At 38.2% G+C, this 27,313-nt stretch overlaps 2 protein-coding genes across 7 annotated transcripts; one reads left to right on the plus strand and one right to left on the minus strand.

Annotated features, from left to right (window-relative positions):
- The first annotated feature begins 238 nt into the window (after positions 1-238).
- Positions 239-7,529, plus strand: LOC110610627 (dihydroxy-acid dehydratase, chloroplastic). Of its 6 annotated transcripts, XM_043954993.1 has the most exons (11): positions 239-1,554; positions 1,732-1,891; positions 2,119-2,315; positions 2,382-2,493; positions 2,648-2,717; positions 2,826-2,896; positions 2,987-3,110; positions 3,223-3,293; positions 6,568-6,648; positions 6,885-7,043; positions 7,130-7,529. In XM_043954993.1, the coding sequence occupies exons 3-11, from the start codon at positions 2,263-2,265 to the stop codon at positions 7,151-7,153; spliced, it is 765 nt and encodes a 254-aa protein (XP_043810928.1). In that variant the 5' UTR covers positions 239-1,554; positions 1,732-1,891; positions 2,119-2,262; the 3' UTR covers positions 7,154-7,529. The 6 variants fall into 6 exon arrangements, with proteins under 6 accessions (XP_043810928.1, XP_043810931.1, XP_021606333.1 ...); XM_043954996.1 differs by lacking the exon at positions 1,732-1,891 and having other exon boundaries at positions 240-1,554; positions 2,405-2,493; XM_021750641.2 differs by lacking the exon at positions 1,732-1,891 and having other exon boundaries at positions 240-1,554; positions 7,130-7,415.
- Positions 7,530-18,093: 10,564 nt separating this feature from the next.
- Positions 18,094-21,615, minus strand: LOC110610626 (3-ketoacyl-CoA thiolase 2, peroxisomal). The gene is made up of 14 exons (XM_021750635.2): positions 21,398-21,615; positions 21,110-21,186; positions 20,896-20,980; positions 20,608-20,734; positions 20,416-20,514; positions 20,254-20,321; positions 20,062-20,169; positions 19,912-19,989; positions 19,646-19,778; positions 19,461-19,557; positions 19,116-19,239; positions 18,888-18,996; positions 18,506-18,589; positions 18,094-18,422 (listed from the first exon to the last, which is right to left on the minus strand). Exons 1-14 carry the CDS (start codon positions 21,485-21,487, stop codon positions 18,313-18,315), a joined length of 1,389 nt encoding a protein of 462 aa, XP_021606327.1. The 5' UTR covers positions 21,488-21,615; the 3' UTR covers positions 18,094-18,312.
- Between the last annotated feature and the right edge of the window lie 5,698 nt (positions 21,616-27,313).

Below are 27,313 nucleotides of genomic sequence, written 5' to 3' on the forward strand. Positions count from 1 at the left end.
AATGATAATAAAAAATTTTATTTTATTATAGATTTTAATTATTTATTAAAAATTTATCGAAATATCTCTAATATTTAATAAATTAATAAAAAATATTTTTCTAATAATGCAAAAAAATAAAACACATAAAAATTATACAACAGAGCTAATAACAACTTAATTTTTAAGCGTGTGCTCCAAAATTTTCAAATTTTAAATGTTTGCACTTTTTTCAAATGTCAAGTGATAAATGTTAATTAAGGAAAAATTAGCTAAAGTGTTGGTCGCACAAGCAAGCTACTCATTTGATCGATGCTCGTTTGAACGAAGATAGCACTGTTTCCCATTGAAGCCCAGTGAAGCCTGGCAAGGCTTTCATCGGCCACCTAAGTCTCCAGATGGAAGAATCTCAGATCAGTTAAGAGGAGAGAGAAGTTGCACAAGCTCTTCATTAGCAGTTTGAGGAGACCGAAGATCATGCATATGGCAGTTGCAGTCTCAGATAGCTATGGAGAGGCATGCATTCAGTTGCTGTTGAAGAACTCTTCCTCAACTACTGATAAGAGGAAACAAATTCAACCATTAAAACCAACAAAAGCCAAACCAATCACAAATCTCTAGAAATCAACCTCTCACCAAGCAATCTAGAATCGCCAAAATTATGTATATCTATTATGTGAAGGAGAGGGGAAAATCAACGCCTTCCCATGCCTACTGAAGCGATCTTGGCTTTACTGAGAGAGGATTTGTGAGAAATCTATCCACCGAGATATATATATAAATATATATTTAGTTGTTTTGTTTTGTTGTTTGAAGTGAAAGTTATCCCAATCGACGTTTAAGTTTAGAGTTGGATTTATCAATAATTCAGATGCAAACGTAATAAGAAATTACGACACGGCAGCGTACTGATAAAAAATTTATTCATAGTATTTGTAACGTGCGCGCCGCCGCGTACAAATCCCCAAACTCCCATTACTCTCCCGTCAGTTTTCTCGCTGCCACGCCATCACCCTCCCACGCGCCACCATGCAATCCGCCTTTGTCTCTCCACGCGCAACCCCAATCAAAGTTCTAACCTCTTGCCATGGCTCCCTTAATCAGCCCGCCTTCTCCTCTCGCCCCTTCCCCCTCCGAGTTGCAGCCCAATCGCAGGATGCTATCACCGCAGACCCTTCACAGGCATCTATCGTAGCTCTCCAACTGAACAAGTACAGTTCTCGCATCACTGAGCCCAAATCACAAGGTGGTTCGCAAGCTATTCTCCATGGAGTGGGTCTATCAGACGAAGACCTGAGTAAACCTCAGATAGGTATCTCCTCAGTCTGGTATGAAGGGAACACTTGAAATATGCACTTGCTGAGATTATCAGAGGCTGTTAAGGAAGGGGTGAATGAGGCAGGGATGGTTGAGTTCAGGTTTAACACAATTGGGGTCAGTGATGCCATTTCTATGGGAACCAGAGGGATGTGCTATAGCTTACAAAGCAGAGATTTCATTGCTGATAGTATTGAAACTGTAATGAGTGCTCAATGGTACGATGGGAATATTTCCATCCCTGGATGCGATAGAAATGTAAGATTTTTTCCCACTTTGGTTTGTATTTATGGGTTTTCCACTAAAATGCCTGATTGTAACTGTGCGGCATTTTGGGACCTTGGTTTCAGTAGGAGCAACTGTTCTGTTTTCGGGTTTATTCTGGTGTCATGAATGTTGATTGCTGATGTTATGAAACCTGTTTTTTGTGTTCAGATTTTGGAGGTATCCTTGTTGGGGGATTTTTGCTTAGTTCTTCAGGGCATTAGCTGAAATGTTGATATACCACATTCATCTCAGTCTTCTACCATATTTACTTGTTTAGTTACGGGCAGCTATGTTTTCAGTAGAACGGGTGATTGTTTTATCTGTAAAAGTGAGTTTTAAACTTTTTTTTCTTGTTACTAGCTGGACAAGGATGAACTCGAATTGTTTGCCTTGAAACATTTTGTCGTTCCAGTCTTTATTTAATGTGTGTGTATGTTTTATAATTTTAGCTTTTCACTGGCTTAGATATCTTCCATTGGCTCTCATGTAAAGTTTATCTGCATTAGTGGTAATTGTGATTGATATGAATATGATTTTATTTGTTTTTCCTTCCAGCTCTTCAATACCTGCAGAAAACCAATTGAAGTTGGATGAGTGCCGTTTAGCTGGAAAGTATCTTTTAGAATTATTGAAAATGGACTTGAAACCATGAGATATTATCACTTGTCAGTCGCTAAATAATGCAATGGTGTTGTTGTCATGGCATTAGGTGGGTCTACTAATGCTGTGTTGCATTTAATTGCTATAGCCAGGTAAGGGTACTTTCCTCTGGGTACCATTGATAATTGCATTATATGGAGCTCATGACATCTTGGTAGGTCTGTTGGACTGGAGTTAACAGTTGAAGATTTCCAGAAGGTCAGTGATAAGGTTCCATTCCTTGCAGATCTAAAGCCTAGTGGCAAATATGTCATGGAGGATCTGCATAAGGTGAATATTTTTAAATACCTTTTTCCTATTGAGCGTCATTAGCATGACACCTTTCCTTGCATCCATTTTTGCAGCTAACATTTGTCTAGCATTCATTTGTCTTGATTTGTTGGTATCCAGCCCTTCATGTCTGAACAAATAATTATCTTCATAGATTGGAGGAACACCTGTGATCCTTCGTTATATTTTGGAACTAGGTTTTCTGGATGGTGATTGTTTGACCGGTATGTAGTTTGAAATTGTTTGAATATGTTTTTGCATTAATTGAAAGTTTTCACTGGACGATTCCATATCTAATAATCCTAGACTGACTTGATACATTTCCTTACTAGTTACTGGGAAGACATTGGCTGAAAATGTGCAAAACTGCCCACCTTTGGATGAGGGGGAGGTGGATGGCATTGTTTGTTTCTGTCCTTATTATTTGTTCTGTGAGAAATATTTATATCTAATGATAAAACTATGACTTCCTTATCATTCTTTTATCTTGCAGGACATAATAAGGCCATTAGAGAACCCCATCAAGGAAACAGGTCACATCCAAATATTACGTGGAAATCTTGCACCGGAGGGTTCTGTAGCAAAAATCACTGGAAAAGAAGGACTTTATTTCTCTGGTGCTATTTTCTGTTCCTTGATGTCCAATGTCCATCTCTTATTCTCTTTACTGTCAGCTATCATTTGATACGCTGCAAAGACTGTTGTAATAAAACAGACATGATTCTCCAGGTCCTACACTCATCTTTGAAGGAGAGGAAGCTATGATTGCAGCTATATCTGAAAATCCTATGAATTTTAAGGTAAGTTATATTTGTGTGTTGTATCCTTCATCCCCTTGTCACCAGTTCCTTATGTTACAGAACCAACTGATGTTGAAATTCAGGCCCAAATTTTAGAAGGCCTTGTCGAACTTGGTCAGAAGGCATGCTTATATATCTTCACTCTTTTATGTTACAGCTACTGAAGCAGCTAGAAACTGGAAAATTGTCAGGGGTTAGATCATAAGCTTTGGTCCTTAACTATCAGAACTGGAATTTTTTTCGGGAAAAAAAAACTTGGTCATAATGAAAGCTACAGTTGTTTTGTTGAGTGCTGGATTTACCTTTATAACGTAGTTTGTTAATTTTAATGGCTGATTTTTGGCAGTTCTGCCCTTGGTCAACCAAGTGCTCCAGACTTATATAACAGTTCTTCCAGATTAGCACCCAAATCTGGAGATAGTCCTAACTACATTTTATACTGACTTGGTTTTGCCATCTCTGCAGCTTATGGTAAATAACAAGAAAACCAGAAGAATGTTGATCCTTGAATGAAAGCCTCCATCTCTCATCTGCATTCATTCTGTATTTATTTATCTGGGCATATTGTTAATTGACTTTTCATTGGATTATTATCCAGTTTTTTGTTTTTGTGATTACAAGATTTTGTACATATGGAACTGCAGTATTTAATTTGGCTTATATATGTCATGCCCCAGGGAAAAGTAGTAGTTATTAGAGGTGAGGACCTAAGGGAGGGCCAGGCATGCCTGAAATGCTAACCCCAACAACTGCAATCATGGGAGCTTGTAACGACCCGGGAACCGGAACCTTACTGGCGCTAGGGTTCAGATCGACTTAAGGTCGCCGGAATCCGTAGCAAGCCTACTATACATCTTGTTACACCTAATGAAATCCCATACATGATCACACGGAAACATAAACATAAACATTCTATGAACCAAGGTTCGACCTGTGCATATATCAAAACTTAAAACATAAAACCCATACTAGAGCCCTAATCAATTGCTCTAGTGTGTTAAACATCACATGCCTCAAGTTTAATTCAAACATAAACTCATACTCAAAACTTTTACATAAGAATCATGTAAATAGGGATTACAAGAACAAAAACTAGGGCAAAACACAATTCTAAAACCATAAAGCAATACATGTCCGCATATATACTATTACAAAAGCTATACTAGCAACTCAGCAGACTTTCCCGAGCTAACTCTGATCCTGCAAACCTGGGGTTGGGTTAGAGGAAAGGGACAAGCTACAAGAGCCTAGTGAGCAAAACATAAAAACAGTTCAACAAATATATGATCGAATGAAATGCGTCACAACACAAACAATTCACATCAAGATGGATTTTTCAACTCCAATAGTGCCCGGCCCACGACGGGTGCTCCTCAGGACTTCCTCTTAAACATAACATAACATAATAAATTCATAGCGTTAGGGGTATAGAATGAGTCTCGACCTGGATTTCCGTATACATCATAACATATCAAAGTCGAGAGCTAGTGGGTCATCCAACATCCATCTACAAAAACAGTAAATTATGCAATGCATCATATTCGTGAATTCTAATGCAAACATCCTAATATATATACATGGCATTCGTGATGCATGAGCATGCTTAAAAGGCTTGATTACTTAAAATAATAGATTAGTTCAGTTCTACTCACCTCTGGTTGACGCTCGTCTAAGACTGACGCAGCTATCTCACTGCAGGTCTCTACGGTCTCTCAAGTCTGATCCTACACAGATGGACTCAAATGAGGGACCAAACATAACTTTTACAAGACTCTAAACAGCTCCCCAAGAACCCCCTAAAATATACCAAAACATATATATAAAGCAAGCAGAGGAAGGCTGGGCAAGAGACTTTCGGCTGCAGATTCGGCGGCCGAAGGTCCCTCACAGATCCGAAAGTCAGTAACTTTAGGGGGCAGGTTCGGCGGTCTAAAGCCCCACACAGATCCGAAGGTTTCAACCTTCGGAGGCAAATTAGACGGCCAAAAGGCTGCCTCCACAAGTAGGTTCGGCGGCCGAACCTGGATTCTCCACTTTAGGCAGAATCTGATTCTGCCCTAACATTTAGCTTCCCAAAGCACCTCAAAACACACATGCAAAGGGTCTAACAGCAACCACACCTATTTAACATACCTAGGAGACCTCAAAAACTGGTTCTAACCCAACATGCAACAAAAGCAACGCACAAGAGAAAGCATACATCAACACAAATAGACTCAAACCTTAGAACCTTAGGATAAGCACATTCATGCATAATCCATTCCTTAAACCCCTTTAAAAACTTGCTGGAAATTCTCAAAAAACCGAAGGAAAGCAAAGATTGAACTTACCTCTTAAAGGACAAGGGAAACACAACAATCAAAGCTTGTAGAAGAGGGAAAAACGACTCTCAGAAGGTCTCCACGGTTTAAAACCCCCAAATTCGAACTCCAACTTCAAAACCACATAAGAAAAACAGGAAAACTTTGAGGGATTTGGAGAAAAACAGCAATAGAGACCAAAATTGTGCATGCAACCACCTCTGCCCGAAAATGGAGAAGGAAACCTTGCACATTCGGGCTGGTGGCTATTTATTGGCGACCGAGGAAACCACGTTCGGCGACCGAGGAAACCACAGTTCGGCGGCTGAACCTTGTGATTCCTCAAACACCCTTTTTCTCTTCTTTCTTTTAACAGGAATTCCTAACAATAAAACCAATAAAAATTTATTTTATGAAAACCTTATTTTACCCTTCTAAATATTCCAGTTTCGAGATTTCGGATTCTGATGGAGATTTCATTGGAAAGTGAGAATTCCGACGTCGGAGTTTAGCCGGGTATTATAGGGCTGGTCTCGGGAAGGTACATTAATACGAAATCTGAATTTTTCTTCTTAGTTGGTGGTCTTCTGCAGCCATGAATTGAGATCATATAGATTTTTTTTTTTTGAATTGCAAGATAGCTTGTTACTTGCTTGATTAATATTAAAAGTAAGGGAGCTTTTTTAAATCTCGTTATCGTGTTACGATGAATTTGATATTTGCCTTGGGAAGCAATAGCGTCTTCAAAGTTTAAATGCGTCATGCATGGTTGAGAATGTGAATATTTTTACACCTGCACTTTCTTTTTCTTGTCTCATATTCTAAATGATTCTCATATTCTAAATGATTCTTTGTTTCACTTTCATTCTGATACGTGTTCATTCTCTTGGATGACTAGTATAAAAGTAATTTTCTTTTTCTTTTTGCATTTAATGTGACTTTTTCATTTTAATTATTTCTGTTGAATCCTGCAGGATTGTGCAATGTTGACTGATGGTAGGTTTTCAGGAGGTTCACATGGATTTGTTGTTGGTCATGTATGCCCTGAAGCACAGGTTCATTTCCTTTTCATAGTGTTCTATTTTTGGTGCTTAATTTATTTTTTCTTTTATCTTTTGGGTGGGTATCAGAATATCTACGTAATCATAGTAAGTTATTTTGTGTTCAAGTTAAAGTACTCAAAATCAAGTGTTTCAACATGAAACAGAGACAAATTTGCATACCCTGATGCTCACACTGCATCATGTCAACCCTTTGTTATTAAAGCTCCAGAATTGCTTATTTTCTCCAGGATGGTGATCCAATTGGTCTTGTTCGAAATGGTGACATCATCAGAATTGATGTCAGAAACAGGAGAATAGACGTTGAGGTAGCAGAACAGGAAATGGAAGAGCGAAGAAAGAATTGGACACCCCTTCCATTTAAAGCTACAAGTGGAGTTCTGTACAAGGTAAGCAAGCATTGCTCTCGATAATATATTTTCTCTGTATCTAGTTCATGTCTTTAACAGAGCAACATTATCTTCTTCATTTCCAGTACATCAAGAATGTACAATTTTAAAATTAGAGAGTATAGTGGGAGAACAAATCTTTGCTTGCCACGCACCTATGCTGGGAACTTAGCGCAGCTTAGGCTTTTCATTTGCCCCTTCAACTAATGTTTGTTCGGTGGAATTTTTATTATGCTCCTTTTTATTTTATTTCTTAGTGTTTTTAATATCTCCTCTTTGCAATTTCAAGCGTGCTTGTTGCAATGCAGTGACAATAATGAGCTCAAGTGAAGACAATAAGATCATCTCCAAGTTAAGATGTTTGTATCTCAAGTCAATTTTCTCCTATTTTTCAAAGCGTGATTTGTAGAGAGAAACAAGTATTGATGACGCAATGCACACCGTGTATTGATTTGATACATGAAAGCCCCATTCCTTTTTATTTTTCTTTGAGAAGTACAACGTATTATCTAACGGTGGGAGATGAAGTAAAATCACAGTAATCTTATGTTATGACAGGCAATAATGGTGGGAGATAAAGAAAAATCACAGTAATCTTAAGAGCCGATTTATTCTTCTTCGAATCAGAACAGACAACAACAATGGGCAGTTCAGATCTACCATCAGGTTTTATTTAAATATTTCTTTTTGTAAAATTTACCATTTAATATCAAACTAAAATTAAAATAGGATCAACGCAATTTCACTGAAAGTGAAATTACCTTTAATTGGTCCCTTGTGATCTGATTGAGGCCTTTTCAGATCACAGCTCAGAATCGCACCATGGTTACTGGTTAGGTTGAGCCTATTTTTTTTTGACGTGAAATTGATTTGAAAAAAATTTAGTGTTTTTATAAAGAAAAAGAACAAAATTCTTTAAATTATTTTTATTACTATCTAAAACGATAATTAGAAGCAAAACATAGTTGTCACCTCAAAACTTTAACCCAAACAGGCCTTATAAAATTGGGAGTTGATTTTAGAGTGGGGTTCGGTCTGGAGCATAAGGCAGATCCTAATCTTATTAAGGCTCATTGGGCAGATAAAATAAGAAAAGAGGGCTACAGAACATAATACCAAAAGTCCAAACCACCTAAAACTCAAACCCAAGACTCAAAACAGACGAACACCAACGGAACATATCCAATTCGCAACTAAACAGACCAAAACACTAGATCAATGCTTCAAACCTAATTTAGATCATTGGACAAATCAACCACTTGTCAAGAGATCCAAATAAGGCACAGACTCAGAACATCCCATGCACCGACGCACTATGTCAGTTGATAAATACAAAGCAAAGCATCAAAATAGCACGTCAAAATCAAACAACAACAGGAAGTATAAAAAACGCACAAACAACCAACATGTAATTAAAAAACAAAATTGAAGAATGCCTTCGGCTCAATAAACACAAGAAAAGATCCGACGAACCAAACAGCAACATAAGGAGGAGGCGCAGCGGAGTGCAACTAAATAATGGTCAACAAAAACGTTAGTTATTAAACATATGTGATGTTTTGAGATCCAGAGAAAATATGGTTTACAATAGTTGAGTCAGCTCCCCCTCGAGAGGAGGATATCCCTTTTTCTTTTATTCCCCCTCCTTGCTTGCTAGTGACACCTAATGACCTTTCTGCTACAGTGACACCTGCTTCTGTCGGGCAGGTCTGTACGTACAGTAGTGTCAGTCCCCTTATCTATGTCAGGCGGCTATTTAATTTTCTCCAGTGCGCATACGGATAGGGCTGCAAAAGGACTGGGCCTACTGTTCCTCTTCATGTCCCATCTCCGGACTGGCTTCTTTCTTACCGGGCTTGGGCTCGCGGTCGACTCGGCCCGCCATGCGTTCCAGGCCCAAGCCTCTACTATTCCTCTTCATGTCCCATCTTTGGACTGGCTTCTTTCTTACCGGGCTTGAGCTCGCGGTCGACTAGGCCCGCCATGCGTTCCAGGCCCAAGCCTGAATTGCTGAGCAGGCCTGCCTAAGGGCTGTCCGGAGCTTCAGGCCTGTTCTGCTTTCGCGGGCCCTGACTCAGCCCAAGGGAGAATGAGGCCCGACAATTATCAATTGCCCATTTACCTCCTCAGCAGTTATTACATGATTGATGAGGGGGTAAATCCCGAGAACCCATTATGACCGCGCGGCCCGAGAACGACTCCTATCAAAACGTCTCTTCTTCACTTTACCGTTTTCAAAATTCAAAAACCTCAGATTTTACAGAACTCTTCTTCTCCGTTTGCTCTCTGTGCACTTCGTTTTCTCCTGTTCTCCTGTGAAATCACCTTCAAGGTATGCACTCTGTTCTGCCATGGAAGGCCCTAAACTTCCCAATGTACTGAACCTAGAGTCTAGTGTTACCACTTCTTCCCTCGCATCTGTCTTTTCTCGAGAGTATTTGGATACTCCTCTATTCTGAATTAGGGCTCCTCATCGTAATGAGATGATCGTTCTTCCCGATCCTCCTCCCTCTGGCCTCATTGATCCTCAAAGGCACCGCAGTCTAGTTTTCTTCGTTAAGCAGCGTGACTTGGGGTTAACTTTTCCCTTCTCTCCGTTCTTTGTCGAGGTTTTCCGGTATTTCGGGATAACTCCCCGTATGCTTGCCCCAAACTCGATTCTCTTTATGTGCTCCTTTGAGTCTGTCTGTCTGAGCTGGGGCTTCACCCCCACAGCTCGTTTGTTTTTCACCTTTTTTTATTTGGTTCGTGCCAGTCAATGCTTTTATTATTTTGCTCCCCGAGGAGGATTGTCTATCTTCTCGGGGCACAAGGATTCCATCAAAGACTGGGCAGAGGAGTTCGCTGTGGCTGAGCTGAAGGGAGGTCCGGGGCTGTCTTGGCAAGTGGATCTCCCCTGAAGGGAGGTTCCCCCGAGTTGTAATGACCTTCCTCAGCTGACCCTCTCTGAGCAGATCGGCCTTCTCAGACTAACTTCTATTGAACAGAAGTATGATGTTGAGAAGTGCATGTTTGTGTCTAGCCTCCAGGACTGCAAGGATGTCAGTATTTGCTTCGTTGATGTGTTGTCTTCCTTTATTTTTATTTTTTATTGGGTATGCTGCTAACTCATTCGATTTTTTGTCTTTTTCTAGCTTCCAAACTCCCCACGGAGAAGATCAAGCCCCCAAAGAACTTCGTCTTGTCTCGGGAGAGCATGAGGGCTGCTCTGGACTCTTTCCGAGCTGGATTGTCGGTTGCTGATACGACGCGGGAGGTCGCCGAGATCATCTCTCCCTGGTCAGCAGGTCAGACCATTCCTCCTGCTCCGACCTCCTATCGCTCTTTGGTGCCGGGCTCCAAAAGTCACCATCCGGGGGCTTTCAAGGCCTCAGGTCATAGCCGGTCTCATTCCTCCTCCAAGTCTCTCACGGCTTCAAAGTCTAAGCCGGCCTCAGCTCTGATGTCCCAGAAGGTAGCTGTGATTGAGGAATCGGCTGAGGACGTCTCGCAGAGAAAGGACGAGGTCGCTTCTACTACTGGAGGCGTTCCTTAAGAAAGCACTGGGGTCCTGCCAGCTGCCAATATTGCTTTCGAGGATGGGGCCGAGGTCGTCCCGGCTGGCCAGGGCATCTCTAAGGATGGGGCAAAGGCCAAAACCCTTTCTACTTCTCGCCCAGGAAAGACCTCGGCCAGCGGTGGCATCGCTCTTAAGGAGGCTGCTGGTAAGCGCGCTCTTCCCTCCAAAGTTCCTGCAGCTGCTCCAGCCCCGAAGAAGGTCCGTACTTCTAAGGAGCCTGCCCCAACTATTCCTCCTGCTGAGAAGAAGAAGGCGCCCGTGGAGCTGTTATTTTCTGCTACCAATAATGATGTGCTGAATACTGAGGAGATAACTTCCCAATCCATCGCGAGCACTATTGCCGGGCTACTGCGGGAGAGGATGTTTGGTGGGGTCACTGATGCTTCAGACCCGTATTTGCTTGCTCTCACCAGTCTCCTAGCCTGCTCTACTCGGGAGCAGGTGGCTTTTCACTCCCGGACTCGGAAGGAGTTAGGGGATAGCCTTCGAGAGATGCTCCTTATGGTGAGTATCTTCATTGTTTTGGACTGTTTCTATTTTAGTTACTTTTCTAATTTCCTTTGTTGTTCTTCCTTGTTCCAGGTGATGGGCGTCTTTATGGAGATTGACGCTCGTGACCAGTCACTCTAGAGCTCTGTGGACTGCCAGATTGAGGAGGCCTGCCGTGAGGAGAATCTCATTGCTACAAGTGATGTCAGGGGTCAGCTTACCGCAGCTCAGGGTCACCTGAAGGACCTCAAAGATGAATTAACTTGGACACAAGATGCTGTTAAGCGGGTTGACGAGAGGGCAGCTGCTGCAGAGTCTCGACGCGATGAAGTTTTGGTGCAGCTGTCCTCCCTGGAGAATGCCCATTGTGAGAGAGATGAGGTCGTGATTCAGCGTGATGAGGCCTGGCGTAAGTGGGAATTGGTTAAAGCAGATCGTGATGATGTCCAGGCTCATTTTGAGACAATGACCTCCCAGAGGGACGAGGCCCTGACTTGGATTGTTGTCCTTAAGCATGAACTTAATAGGCGCACCGAGGACCTGAAAGGTCTGACCCTGGTTGCAGAGGAATCAAAGCTCCAGCAACAACAGCTCTGCCAAGAGGTTAAGGCTTTAGAAGGGAGGTGCTCTGCCTTACTTGAGGACGCTAAGCTTTCTGAAGACAAGGTTCGGTTGGCATGCGAGGCGCGCTTGCGGGAGTACAAGGGCTCTGCTGAGCTGAAGGTTGAGGTTGATCAGGCCTGCGAGAGGCGTTTACAGGAATATAAGGACTCCCTCGAGCTGAAAGCCCTAACCGAACTGGCCTGTGAGGCGCGACTTGCGGAATTTAAGGCTTCTGGTGAGATGAAGAAGGAACTATGGGATAAGGCATTCCGCATGTTCGCCTCCGGGTTCAACCAAGGCTTGAAGTTAGCTAGGGATGTCCCCTCCACCCTGTTAGCTCAGCTCCGAGCTCCTGAGGTAGACTCTGACGGCGAGGAGGTGTGTTATGGGGAGGAAGACAACCCTTTGTCCAAAGGTGTTTCTTCCTTGCCAACTGGGCCTCGAAAAGAGGGTGCAGGGTCTCAGGGACCTCTAGGTGATGATGGCGCTGGATCCGAACTCCCAAGGGACGACAGTATAGTTAGTGTAGATGACAATGTAATAGCTGAGGTTGAGCCTCTTAGTATTATTTTAATGAAGACTATGGTTTCCTTTTCATGCCTTATGCTGTCTTTTTTCTTCTTCCTTTCTCTCTATTGTCTTAGTTTCTATGACGATCTGGGAATACATGTCTTAGTGACGAGCGAAATTTGGTCGTGACTTGTACTTTCATTCATATTTAGATTGTTCCTTATTCAAATTATTTTACTAGCCTCGTCGATTTACTTACGTTCCCCTTGAGGTCGGTGTCCTTTTCTTTTACTTTGACGCTTGAGTGTGTGACGGCCTGGGAGCGTTTGTTTTGATCTTGGCTTGTACTTTATCTATACTTAGATTATTTTCCACTCATATTGCTCTGTGGCTTCGCCGATCTGCCTGAATTCTTGAGGGTTTGGAGATCTCTTCTTTATCCAAGTTGTGATGCTCTTCCAATCTTTAACTTAATTATTAAGAATGTCAAGTTGTATGCACACTTAACCAAATTTTAATTTACTTGACTTTATTGAGTGAACTGGGCTATCTTTGTGTGAGCTTGGATCTATGAGACTTAATGAAATAATCTACCCGTGTGAGTGTTTTGTATCTGCCCCTTTATGAGCTCGGACGTTTAACTCTTCCTGACGCGGCCTTTTAATAGTTAGAGCAGCCTAGGCCATGTGTCCCGTTGAAACGGTGAGCTTGGTCTCTTGACATTCTTTTTTGCTTAGCTGATTTTTTGCTAAGCCTTTATTTATTGTGAGCTGGTCCTAGCTGGGAGCTCGGCTCCATGACTTTGTCTACCTTTACCGTATGCTATGCGTTTGTGGGCCTTTTCGTGTGGGGCCCATCCTTCTGTGGTTCGCTTAGTCTCGTCCTATCTGGTTTTTGCATCATGGGTCTTCTCTGATTTCAAACCCGTTTACTTGATGAGCTCGTGAGCTCGGACTTCAGTCTTTGCTTTTTAGGCGTCTTGAACTCGCTACTGAGGTCGGACTTCTATTTTTTTTGTTTCCATGTTGAGCCAAATTTAGGTTGTATTTCAGTTTGACTTCTTGTTTGTTCAGCTTTAACTTTTCTTTTATGGGCTTATAGCATTGCCGGTACCGAGCTCATTTTCTTCAGATTGGCATGGCGTTGTGGCTTCGTTGAGCCTTAAATTGGCTTTTAGTAGGCCGCATGGCTATATAAAACGGGCATTAGGGTTCCTTAATTTAATTTCTTTATACGCTGACTGTTTGGCGAGATCGAGGTCTTATTATCCTGTGATCTGAGCTCTTTTCAGAGGTCGGATCCAGATTTTTTTTGTTTTGGCACCCTCTTGAGGTTAGCATGGCGCTTTAGCGCTTTTGACTGTTGTGCGAGATCAAAGTCTCTTTACCTTGTGACCCGAACTCCTTTGGGGGGTTGGATTTTCCATTTATGGTCCAGTGCCCCATCTTTTTATGTGAGGTCGGAACTATGTTCTTACGTGTTGTTTTTGCGCTGTTCAAGCTTTTTTATGTAAGGTTGGAGTCAGGCCTTTGTTGGCCTTCATCTTCTCAGCCTGGTTTTGTGTTGATCTATTAGGGATTCAGGCTCGTTGGCCTTACTGTCGCTTTATCATCTCAGCCGGTTTCGTGGTGCTGGGGTCATTTACAGTTTTTTCTCAACAGTATGCGTAAACAAATGACCCTTTCTCAATGTTTTCCCATCAAAATTCATGCCTTTAAGCTACTTCCGTATACTATCATGCTCAACCTCATATACACAAATAATTATTCACATGCTTGACTTATTGTACAATTTTTTTGTTTTCAGCGGTATAATTAATCATGACAATGGAAATACTTTGGGTTAAAGGAGTGACCATGCAACTTAGTTATGACGTCTTTCTTTCTGTCTTGTGACACTGTGGAATTAGAGAATAAGAACTGCAGTCTTTCCCGAGCGGAGCTCAAATCGCTTGGGATGGCTCCGGTGTAATTTTTGCTGTGATTGGCCATGTGAATCTCAGTGGGTGTTGTAAAAAATGGAACTTTCGGTGACGAAAAGGTTTCCTTCGTTCCCACAGATGGCGCCAATTGATGTTCTGAGATTCAGATAAAATAGGGTTTACAATAGTTGAGTCAACTCCCCCTCGAAAGGAGGATATCCCTTTTTCTTTTATTCTCCCCTCCTTGCTTACTAGTGACGCCTAATGACCTTTCTGTTACAGTGACACCTGTCTCTGTCGGGCAAGTCTGTACGTACAGTAGTGTCAGTCCCCTTATCTATGTCAGGCGACCATTTAATTTTCTCCAGTGCGCATACGGATAGGGCTGCAAAAGGATTGGGCCTACTGTTCCTCTTCATGTCCCATCTCCGGGCTGGCTTCTTTCTTACCGGGCTTGGGCTCGCGGTCGACCAGGCCCGCCATGCGTTCCAGGCTCAAGCCTGAGTTGCTGAGCAGGCCTGCCTAGGGGCTGTCCCGAGCTCCGGACCTGTTCTGCTTTCGCGGGCCCTGACTCAGCCTAAGGGAGAATGATGCCCAACGGTTATCAATATAAATTTCTGAAATACTAATCAAGCTCTTTATATTCCCTTATTCTCTCAATTAAGCTTTTTTTTTTTTTTTTAATTTAAGCATCACAATAGTTACCCCTAAACGCTATTTATCTTACTTATTTTTTTCATGTAGATTAGTCACACATTGTCACGAAAATATCTAATTTCTAGACTATATTAAATATAGTTTAAAAAGTTTATCGGAACTGTCAAATAGCTCGCATTGACATAGTGTTGGTTTGAGTCTCTTTTATCTATTTGCTACATTTCTTAAAATGCAGTATTAGCATGACATGCAAAATTATTAATTTAAGTTGCAATTTTAATTCAATTGTTTTCATATGATTTTAAAAAAAAAACATATAATTCATACATTTATCTATAAAGAGATAAAAACAGAAAAAATATAATATATTTAAAAAGATAAATTATATTTAAATGTACTATTATTAACGAATTTTTACCGAAACAATGAGTTGCTTAATTGTTATCCCTTCAAATTTAGGTGAAACGAACATATTGAGCAAACTCTTTTGAGTCCTCAATCTTCTGAAAATATATTGGGAAAGGATCTCCTTTACGAGTTCCAATCACCTTGACCAAATCCCCTTCAATAACAACTTTGAAATAATCTCTATTTCAAACCACCTTCTCAACAAACTATATTTTTTAAGAGTAAGGAGTCTATAAAAAAATGTTATAAATGGCCATAATGGTTTAAAATTTTACATCATAATTATGAATTCATACTACAAAAGCATCAACATTAATCATCTTAAAATCAACTGTAACATCAATATTAACTTTTATAAGATTTTATGAGGTGAAATTCAATTAAAAACTTAATGTGCCGAGGAAGGGATTATCTTTTTTTTTTTTTTGAAATGGGGATTGGAGATTGGAAGAGTATAGAATATGAGACCTCTCAAATTTATTCAAATGCACTTACTATGAGTGTGGAATTACCTTTCTTATATATAGTTTTATGCATATTAATAAGACCGTTAACTTGAGTTGCGGACTTGAAAAAAAAACACTTCTTTGTGAATTTTTCATTTTGTTCCAAATTATTAGTTGTTAATTAGATTGTCGATCTTCAGTATTTATTTGAAGGTTAGTAATCAAATTATTTAATAAGCCAGTCTACATGAGAGCACTAACATATTGTGTTGATTAGGACAAGCAACTATCAGTTTAAATTATTTAATTGCTAAAATAAGAACTATTAGTTACAATTGAAACTTGAGTAGAATTTATGATTTTTTTTTTTTTTTTTTGCATTTTGTACTGAAATAAAATATTTAATTATTAATATGTTGAAAATTTACATGTTAAGTTTAAGGGAAAATTACTTTGTAGTCCCTCAGGTTTAACGTAATTAACACTTATGTCCCTCTATTTTGGCGACCCAACACTTAAGTCCCTCACTTTCTCTTCCGTCCAAATTCGCAGTCCTTCCGTTCAAAATAGCCGTTTGGGACACGTGAATTGACAAAATTAACCCTCCTCTTCTTCTTCTTCTTCTTCTTCTTCTTCTTCTTCTTCTTCTTCTTCTTCTTCTTCTTCTTCTTCTTCTTCTTCCTACCCAGCAACTTCTTCTTCTTCTTCTTCTTCTTCTTTCTTCTTCTTCTTCTTCTTCTTCTTCTTCCTCCTACCCAGCAACTTTTTCTTCTTCTTCTTCTTCCTCCTACCCAGCAAATCTTTCTTCTTCTTCTTCTTCTTCTTCTTCCTACCCAGCAACTTTTTCTTCTTCTTCCTACCCAACAACTTCTTCTTCTTCTTCTTCTTCTTCTTCTTCTTCCTCCTACCCAGCAACTTTTTCTTCTTCTTTTTCTTCCTCCTACCCAGCAAATCTTTCTTCTTCTTCTTCTTCTTCTTCTTCTTCCTACCCAGCAACTTTTTCTTCTTCTTCCTACCCAACTTCTTCTTCTTCTTCTTCTTCTTCTTCTTCTTCTTCTTCTTCTTCTTCTTCTTGTGCAACGGGAGAAAGTATGAAAGAGAAAAAAAAAAAAAGGAATTTCACATTAAGAGAAGGGTATTTCTGGAAAAAATTATCACCTCTCACTTTTGACTCTTTGACCAAACGGTTTAAATGAACGGAAGGACTACGAAATTGGACGGAAGAGAAAGTGAGGGACTTAAGTGTTGGGTCGCCAAAATAGAGGGACAGAAGTGTTAATTACGTTAAACCTGAGGGACTAAAAAGTAATTTTCCCTAAGTTTAATGATAAATGTCGAAAAATTGCAGCCCTCTGCAATGTCGAAAAATCATTTATATTAGCGTACTGTGGTGAAATATTTATACAAGTAAAAGATTTTTTTTATATAGAGATAAGGACAAGTAAAAGACTTCGTAATACTACTTCACGGTAATGTATTTAATATTTTGACTTAAAGATTTCGTAATTTAATAATAATAATAAAAAAAAAGAACTGTCATGTCTCGTAACTCGCCCCCTGCTTTGCTTGCAACAGATTTTGCTCGATCTATTTGCAAGTGAAATATCAAACTTCAATTCTGTTTAATCGCTAATGTCTATTAATTTTCACCAGTTTCCTTCGCTCAAACAAATGAGTATATTTTTTTTAAAAAAATTACTATTTAATTTCTATAATAAAAAATTTTACTAGTTAATTATATAATTAATGAAAAAATTAAATAATATATTTTTTAAAACGTTAATAAAATATTAATGTATTTTTTAAAATTAAAAAATTAATTATTAAATTTTATCATAAAATTAAATAATAATTTTTTATATTTTGGGAAAATGTACGATTTATTAACATCACGATTTATAATAAGACTCGGCTCACCGAAGCTTTTGTTACTCAGGAAACAAGGATGCGGGAGAAAGAGGGAAAAAAGGGATAACTATTAATGTAATTTTTATTCAAGTATTCATATTTAAAAGAAAAAATCATTGGTCAACACATCAAGAACAAATTTTTCCTAAATTATATTAAAATTAAAAAACTGAGCATATATATGAGTCTACTGATCTTCGAATTTGTTTATCATGACAGCGAAGGTCCTTTTTTGATCCAACTTCCAAGTACGAAGACTTGCTGCCTCAACATATCTCTTTCGACACAAATGTCATATGCCTGAGAAAATTGAATGATCAATTAATGGACAACGATTGAGAAGAAAAAAAACCGATCATTCATTAACTCGGCATGGAATAACTGGCTGCGCCCACACCCCCTTGTACTCTAATGCTGTGGATGATAGGGGTTCCAGGCGGCCAAGCAAACGCCGAGAAAGAAACATCCAATTATAACGTAACAATTTTGATTTCCTGCAATTCGGTTTTTATTCAGAACAAAATAAAATATAATAAGAGATGAAAAAAATAAAAATAACAAACTAGAACTGCTTTGTTTATCAATATTTATAACAAATTATTAGAAACTTCCGTTGCATATCCAAATTCACCAACAATTACGTACAGTCACCTCCCTTATTTCAAGGGTAACTGATTTTTGTGGTTTTCACAGTACTATAGTTTAGCTGAAACCCCCAACTGTAATATTATTGGCAAGTTGTATGATAGGGGGAAAAAAAGCAATTGTCTACATAGCATCCTTGGATAAAAGGTCATTGGTTTCTACTCTCCGGGCATTGCAGAGCTCGTCAGCGGCATCACCTCTTTCAAAAACAGCGGCTGCTCCCATTCCTGTGCCTGCGTTCGAGTTGCATTCATTCATCAGCAACCAAAAGTCCACAAGGTCAGAGAAAGAGAGAGAGAAAGAGAGAGGGAAGTACCTATACACATAGACACCACCCCAAAGCGACAGTCTCTACCACGACGTCTCATCTCATGCAAAAGAGTAGCTACACATCGGGCACCTGTAACAATAACAGATGACCCCATATTACAAACATTGCAAATTAGTGCTTCACATTCATAATCACAGATTCAAGGAAAAATTTTGAAAGTGGGAGTGTGGGTGTATGATCATATTTAGCAGTGCAATACAAGTATGCTCGATAAACTTGGAATAATTCTACATGTAACACATTGTGGGCGGGCCTTCAGGCAAAACTAAGGAGCATTGCAATTTGGGCATCAAGGATTCAAAACATTGAAACGAAGATCTCAAATTAGAATGCAGTGCAAACGAACTTTATTATGTGCCACAGATACCTGTTGCACCTAAAGGATGTCCAATGGCCATTGCGCCACCATTGACATTGATCTTCTCTGGGTCAAGCTCCAACTTCTTACGGCAATAAACAAACTGGGAAGCAAATGCCTGCAAGAGAAAAGTCAAAATTGGTCATACAAAAATTGCAAATAACTCATAGATTCTAATTCTAGAAGTTATAGTTTAGACTGGCAGTCAAGGCTAGAATTACCAATCAGGTTTCTTACCTCATTTATCTCAAAAAGATCTATGTCACCAAGCTCTAGACCAGCAGCCTTCACTGCAGCTGGAATTGCTACAGCCGGGCCAATGCCCATGATGGCTGGATCCACACCCACAGCAGCAAAAGTCCTGCATAACCAAAAGAATACTTCCTTGAGAAAAAGAGAAAGAAGCAGCACAATTCCTCTATTTGTACAAAATACTTGGCTTAGAATGAGGTCACCACCCTCAACCTGGTGAAACATTGAGATCAGAGGATAAAACCATGTGCTGCTCCAGCAATCTACTTTCAGCACATTAAGATACAAAAATTCTCTCTATAAATGATTAAATTTATGGGAGTTGCTTACCTGAACACACCAAGTATAGGTAACCCTTTACGCATTGCCACACTTCTTCTCATAAGCAACACAGCCCCTGCACCATCACTTACTTGGCTAGAATTCCCTACAAAACAAGGTCGCAACATAAATGACATTGACATAAACCACTCAACATAAAAAAATGAGAAGTAAATAGGCTGGCATTGCTATACCAGCAGTTGTGGTTCCATCTTTCTTAAACACAGGCTTCAGTTTTCCTAGCTCTGACACTGATGTGTTAGGGCGAATTCCATCATCAACAGCGATGGAGACAGGTTTCTCATTTCCAGTTTTTGGGTCAACAATCTTCAAGGTCAAACATGAAATTATGGAGCAGTATGCCAACATCAATTAGGTGTGCATCTCCACACATAGATGCCAGCAAGTGAAACAGAGAAAAGTTGCATACTTTGCTAAGAAAGCATTGAATAAATTATACCTTGGTAGCCACAGGGATTATCTCATCCTTGAATCTTCCAGAAGCAGTAGCTGCCGCAGCCTTCCTATGAGACTCAACCTAGCAACAAAATTTTGACATCAATATATAGGACTGAGCAACACAAAGCACCATGACAGGTATTCAACTTACTGCAGCCTGATCCTGCTCCTGTCTAGTCACTCCAAAACGATGTGCAACATTTTCAGAGGTAACACCCATGGGTAAAAGGCAATTTTGGGCTTGCTCAAAGGCCTTTACCTGTCCCAATTAACAAATCTTAGGGACAAAACTATTTACCGAGAAACCCTCATGAAACAGAAGAAATGAAAGAGAGAGACATACTTTTGGATTCACATCTCCATCCCAAGCCATTGGATTAATTGTCATAGATTCCAAACCAGCTCCAATGCCTAAAGCATAAGGATCAAACAGTTGAGTCATAACAAATAACAACAAATTATGACAGGGACCATGCAATAAACATAGAGTTGTATATTCCTTTACCAATGTCATAAAACCCTGCCTTGATAGCTGCAGCTACATCAGCAACTGCTTGAAGCCCAGATGAACATTGCCTGTTAACGGTCCTAACAGGCACGGTTTCTGAAACAGACACAACATCCTTGCGTATAAGGATCAAACATAAACCAATATCTAGTCAAGAATCCTCAAGAGGTGCAGAAAAAGAAATAATACCAGGAAAACCGGCATAAAATGCAGCCATCCTGCATTCACTTGCTCTTTGAGATCCCGGTGCCAACACTGTGCCCACAACAATATCCCCTACTTCACTAGGGTTCAAATTTGTTTTCTCTATCACTGCCTGCACCGAGAAGTTACGGGGAGAAATAAACAAATAAATAATTAAATAAAATAGATAAACACAGAATAGAGGCTACCAACAATAAGAATAAAAATAAAAGGAATTGAAACTATTCAACCTCAATAAACTTGAATTAAATTCAAAACTAAAAAGAGAAAAACCTTCAGAACAGGAGCAAGTAAATCATCAGCATAAGTATCCTTGAAACCGCCACGCTTAGACTTGCATAACGGAGTTCGATAAGCTCTGAATGACAAACAGAAAAAAGCTAAAACCGACTCCACCAATGAAATTACTCCTAAATGATAAATACATCATTCGACTCTGTTATAAACGTTATTAAAGAGGAGGAGAAAAATAGAAGAAGACACTTACGCTACAATCACAACATCATCCCCATACACCGAAGTCCTATGATACGCGGAGCTATCTCCAGCCAAGCACGCCGATACCTGGTTTCAACATCCAGAGTCCATTAATGCGAAACAAAAGGTTTCATAGATTTGGAATACAATTAAAATAACAAATCATGATTCTAAACTATCAGATCCATCGGTTTCAAGGCAAAAACATAAAAAATCTAATGAGAAGATACAAGCAATTATACCAAATTTGACAAAATTATCAGATAAAAGAGCGAGAAAACAGAAATATGAGACTTACAGAGAGAGAGGATTCATAATTGTGCGATGAAGATGAGGAAGGACGGAGATGATCGAGAAGAACTCGCTGCCTATTGATGGCTTTCTCCATTATTTTCCGAAACTTAGAAGCAACAGAGCAAGAAAGAAAGCAAGCAAGCAAGAGAAATGGATTCGGCTTTGCTTTTAATGACCAAATTCAGGAGAGGTCGCTTTTATGCTTTGGCGGTTAGATAGATAACATAACAGAGCAGGAAAAGGATTATTAAAATTTTTTTAAAACATTTATCTGATATGAATTAACTTTTTAACAGTAAAAAAAAATAAAATAAATAAAATAAATTAAATTTATGAATTTATATCTTCAGACAGAGTCGATAATATATGGTGACCAAAGCAAAATAAACTTTTGTAACCAAAAGATAATATATGGTGACGTGGCCGATAATTCTGTTGTACAGTAGACGATTAACGCGCAACTTGCATTTTCAGTTCCCTATTCTCACTCTCCGGCGCGTTGACCCTTACAGATTTGGTTGCAATCCGGGTGGGGAATGCGGATGCATTGGTCAAATTTTCCCACTTAATTTTTGACAGCTTTTTATGTTTATTTTTCTTTTTAAGTTTCAAACTAGTTATAGGATTTCTTAAAAAAAAAAAAAAAAACTAGTTATTGAATTTTAAAGATATTAAATAAAATTTTTATGTTAACGAATTTTAAGTAAATAATATAAAAACTATTTGAAGTTTTGAATTTTAATCAAAATTAAATAAATTAAAATTTATTATATATTATATTCAAAAAATTCTATCTTTGTTTGTTTTGAAATTCTTAATCTTTTCATTTTTTATTCCAAATCAATTTTTTATTTAATAAAAATAAAATATACTAATATTAATTTGTGAGTTACATAAAACTAATAGCTTTCTTTTAATGTCATATTTTGATGATTTTCAAAATCAATAATAATATAATTAATTTAACATTATAAAGGAATTGGAAAGATTTTTCTATTTTAATTAATAATAAATTACTTTTTTAACTTTTATATATTTTTTTACCATACAAGAAGGTTTGTATTATCAAGATCTAATGATAAAAAGATTACAAAAAATTAAAAAATTATAAAATAAAACATAAATATAGATTCAGAAAAAATTAAATCACTAAAATGGAACCCATAAAATAGACTATTCAAACCATCAAAACCACAAATCGTACTACACAAAACTAAATCAAACAAAATGGACCCTCAAATGACAAAAACAAAAAGCCACCTTTAGAACATGTTTCCGTTTTATGTTAAAATAAGTGTAATTAAAAAAGTTAATTGAATAAATTTAATTTCAAAAAATAACTATTATTTTTAAATTTTTATAAAAAATAAAAATTATAAAATATAAGAGTAATAAATAAATGTATATGCTCGAAATTAAAATTTTTAAATTTCTTAAATTTTAAAGGTAAAGTTTTTTTACAGTTGCTAAATACTATTTCTGAGCTGTAATTTGTATATAAATATCTAATCATGCCTGAATTTATCAAGCGACATTTTTAATATAAAAATGTAATTAATTGCCTTTAATTTTCGGCTGCTCTCAGTCTCAATATCGCCAAACCTATTTTCTAGATTTGTTGGGCGATTGATTCAAACATTAATTTTTTTGCTTACATAAATATTTATTTTTTTATACTTTGGATCGGAATTTAAATTTTGACAATTTTATTTTTAGAAAATTAAAAGTAAATAAATATTAGTTGGAATTCTTTTAGATAATGATTATTAGGAACTAAGCTTGTTAGTCGTGCACGCGCTTAAAAGGGCAGTGTTATTTACCAGCAATGAAGACAAGAGCCGATATACATTGGGAATGCGTGCCGCCTTGGGAACAACGAAAGTATGACTAACGGAGGATATCCTTCTGGAAACAGATGCCATTGATATGCTAAACCTTAACCGCAGGATATTTCTACACCGATTTTTCATGTAAAATAGAAAAACAAAAAAAATATATATATATATATTAAAAAAGCATATCGCAAAAATAAATATAGTTCCTTATACTTCTCAAAATTATAACATTTTTTTGGAAGATAATTAACTTATTAATGTATCTATTTGGCGACCAAAGTAATATAATTCATTCAGTAAATTTAAATTTGAGAAAAAAATATTAATATGATTTTATTTAATTTACACTAAAAAGTCATTAATTATAAAAATAATTAAATAATAAGAGTTATATTATTATATATAATACAACAATAATTAAAATTTTATTAGGAAGAAAAGAAATACTACCTCAAAAAACTTCCAAAGGTAAACTTCCAAAGGTTGAAAAAAAATATATAATACAACATAGGAGGAAAATAATTAAATATATTCCTAACTGATTTGATATTTAATTAAAGGAAATATAAATCGGTAAATTTTGATAAAATATTTATTATTTGCTTGTATATAATATTGTAATTTATAATATTGCAAGTTGAAAAATAAAATTTTATATATTAATCAATTAATTCATATTTGTGCCGAATAAATTTATTAAGAAATAAAATTTTCACTTTTAAAATTTTTTTATATATTGAATCAATTAATTTTACCGAATAAAAAATAATCAATTTTTATGGACTAGCAACACTGATTAAATATATTTATTTTATTTGATTATAAAAATAAATATATATTTATTTAGATCGAGTTTATACAAACCGTAGTATATATATATATATATATATATATATATATATATATATATAGTTAAGTCAATATACAATTTAATATATTTTCTCTATAAATTTATATAAATCTTATATAAGAATTTACTCAGACTACAAGTCGGAGGGGTCTAAATTCTAGCCGGTGGAGCCTAGGTTTATAATGGATTTCTCAAATTGTGTATGGTTAAAAGTTATTGCATGCTTTTAAAATACCTGACAAAATACATCTTATGAATAATATAGAAATAAATTATTATATATGATGATCTGAGATCCAATAGAATAGGGTTTTACAAGGGTTTGTGTATTGAAGAATAAAACATGGCCTATCTCCCTAAAGGGGTATCCCTTTTATCCTTTTCTTCCTGCTTGCTGGTGACGTATAACGACTCTCTCATGATTGGACCACGCGTCTCTGCCATACAGATATGGGCGTACGAGGATATCGGCGCCTGCTCCATGCGTAACGGCCTCTGATTCTCCCCCGTGCGTACACTCGAGCGGATCTGCCAGGCTGTATGATGAGTCTCGTTCTGGATTCTAGGCTGGGCCGAGAGCTGGGCTGGACGCTGAACCCAGGAAGAGAAGAAATCCGTGGGGAGGTTATACGGGCTGGGCCGATCTTGATGAGGAAGAATCTGGTGGAGTCCGGCCTCAGGGATCTGGTGGTCCGGGCCTGTTTTACTTGAGAGGGCGTGTGGGCCTTCCTTTCATGGGCCGTGGCTGTAATCTAGGCCCAGGATTGGGGGTAGGGAAATCCAGCGATCATCAATTGCCCCTTCACCTTCTTGGCAGTTATTGCTCCGACTGCCGAGGGGGTGAATATCGAGAACCATTATGACCGCGCCTGTTCGTATGTAGCTGCCTTCATAACTCCCTTTCATCTTTTTGTCATTTCTCATTTCTTGAATCCTATCTGCCTTTTTCCCTTTTTGGCCCTTCCTTGCCTCTCATATACTCTGCTCTTTTTACTTTCCTGTCATTATCGCCTGGACATGCCTCTTTTTTCCTTTTCCATGAATATCTTTTAAAGATCCTGACATCGTGGGCTCAAAAATCTAGAGTTATTTTACTTTGTGCTAAGACTTCAGATTTTGAGTATATATCAGCGTCAACTCCTCTTCACTCCTAGGCCCTTTGTCGGAGAAAGGGAGTCTTTCCCTCCAGCCCTCTGTCTATTTCCTTCTTCCAGCGAGATTCTCCTGTTTTTTCTGCAAAGGACCTATTTGACGCCTTCTTCAAACGGATTGAGGTGAGCCTGGGGCTTCATTGCTTTGTTGCCCCAGAGGTTTGCTCTAATCTTGCTTTCATTATCTTGACAAAAGATTATCCTGACTTATCTCCGTTTGGAACTTTTTGGCAGTACCTGAGATAAAGATGGGTCAGTTCAAACCTCTTGAAAGTCTGATATTACCTCGAGGGAGTCTGAAGGTTGCTTCAGCGGTCCTCCTAGTAGGGCGGTTGATGGGTAGGGCCATTTGGCAGGTCGTTGAAACTGTTTTACCCAGATCGTCTGGCTGGCCTCCTCCTCTGGTTGTTGTTCGAGCTTCAAATAGGCTATGGGCTGTTGAGAGGTCTGCTTTGACTTTACCTTCCTTCGAGAAGGAAATTTCCCCGATGTCCCTGTTGTCTGCTTTTGATATAAATGGAGGTGGCGAAAATGATCAATTTATTGTCCCCTTTGGTGTGGAATACCTGTATTATGAGAGGCTGAGATCTGCTGCACTCAGTCAAGCTTCCGTCGATGCCTTCGAATATATGCTCTGTGATCTTCTTGAAGCCGTAACTCGAAGACTTATGTTTTTCATGCGTGATATACGAACAACATATAATATCTGAGCTTGTTCGTATGTACCGTGAATCACACTTGGGCAACCGAATGTTTGCCTATAGGGGAACAGTGAGAAATACTTGTGGGAATCAACTTATTCAGTTCCCCTATAATAACGAAGCAGAACTCAGCCGGCCTACAGGGCTCGTTTTCCGTATCCGAGAGTTCCTCTGTATCGAAAACTAGGATAGTGTGATAGGTGATAGTGATGTAAACATAGATGATGTACCTGGTCATGTAAATCCTCTGAGGATAGCTTTTTATTCTGTAATATGGGTATTCGTAACGTGCTGTAATGAAATTTTCATTTTTTCGTTCATATCCGAACTGTTCCTTCTTTATTATGAATGAGATGTTGAGACTGTTTTCGTGGTTTTCTCTGAGAAGTCTACGATATTATTTTTTCCTTCTTGCCTTTTAATTGATCCGACCCAGAATCCATTTAGCCAGTCTGAGTTTTCAGTTTACTCTTTCCGAGCTGTACCAACCGACCTGCGAGCTCGCTTTCGGTTTACTTTATCCAAGCGAGACTAACCGACCTGCGAGCTCGCTTTCGGTTTACTTTATCCCAGCGAGACTAACCGACCTGCGAGCTCTGCTGGAGTCCAGCCTCGGGGATCTGGTGGTCCGGGCCTGTTTTACTTGAGAGGGCGTGTGGGCCTTCCTTTCATGGGCCGTGGCTGTAATCTAGGCCCATGATTGGGGGTAGGGAAATCCAGCGGTCATCAATATAATTTCAAACTAAACACTAAATTCAAATGAAAATTTCTTGCTAAACATGCACGGCATACGTATAAAGAATTTCCAATTTACACCACGTTGATACTTATATGGCAGCTTAAAAGCAAATTTATGTGGCAAGATGTAGAGGAGCCTGAAATCTTCTTTTTATACCGATTAATTAATATAGAGTTTTGTATTATTATTATTATTATTAGAAAATTAAACAGATTTTGAAAAAGTGAGATACACTTTCTCTTTCTTTATTCAGAGAGATATTTTGCTTTTTCCCTTCACCTAAATTTCTTACCCTCTGTATGCTACATTTGTGTAGCCTCTTTCAACCGAACAAGAGGAGGCTTCTTCTCAATTTCGGTAAATAATTATCAGGCTTTTCCCTAATTCAACAAGTGGTTATCATTCTCTTCATTGTTGAATCGAAGGTAAATATTCTTTTTATTTATTCTAATTCTATATATAAATTTTCATAAAGAGAATATTGTTTATGGAGAATTTAAGTTTATTTTTTTTCTTAACTCATGGTTCGATATTTATTATATCTTTTATTTTATTTGTTATATATTTTATTTTTTATCTTTGTAGTGGAGTGGTTTAAATCTGAGTTAAAAATTGAAAATCTTTCGGTCAATTTACATATTTGA

The sequence above is a fragment of the Manihot esculenta genome, chromosome 3, assembly GCF_001659605.2.
Source record: "Manihot esculenta cultivar AM560-2 chromosome 3, M.esculenta_v8, whole genome shotgun sequence".
NCBI classification, from domain to species: domain Eukaryota; kingdom Viridiplantae; phylum Streptophyta; class Magnoliopsida; order Malpighiales; family Euphorbiaceae; genus Manihot; species Manihot esculenta.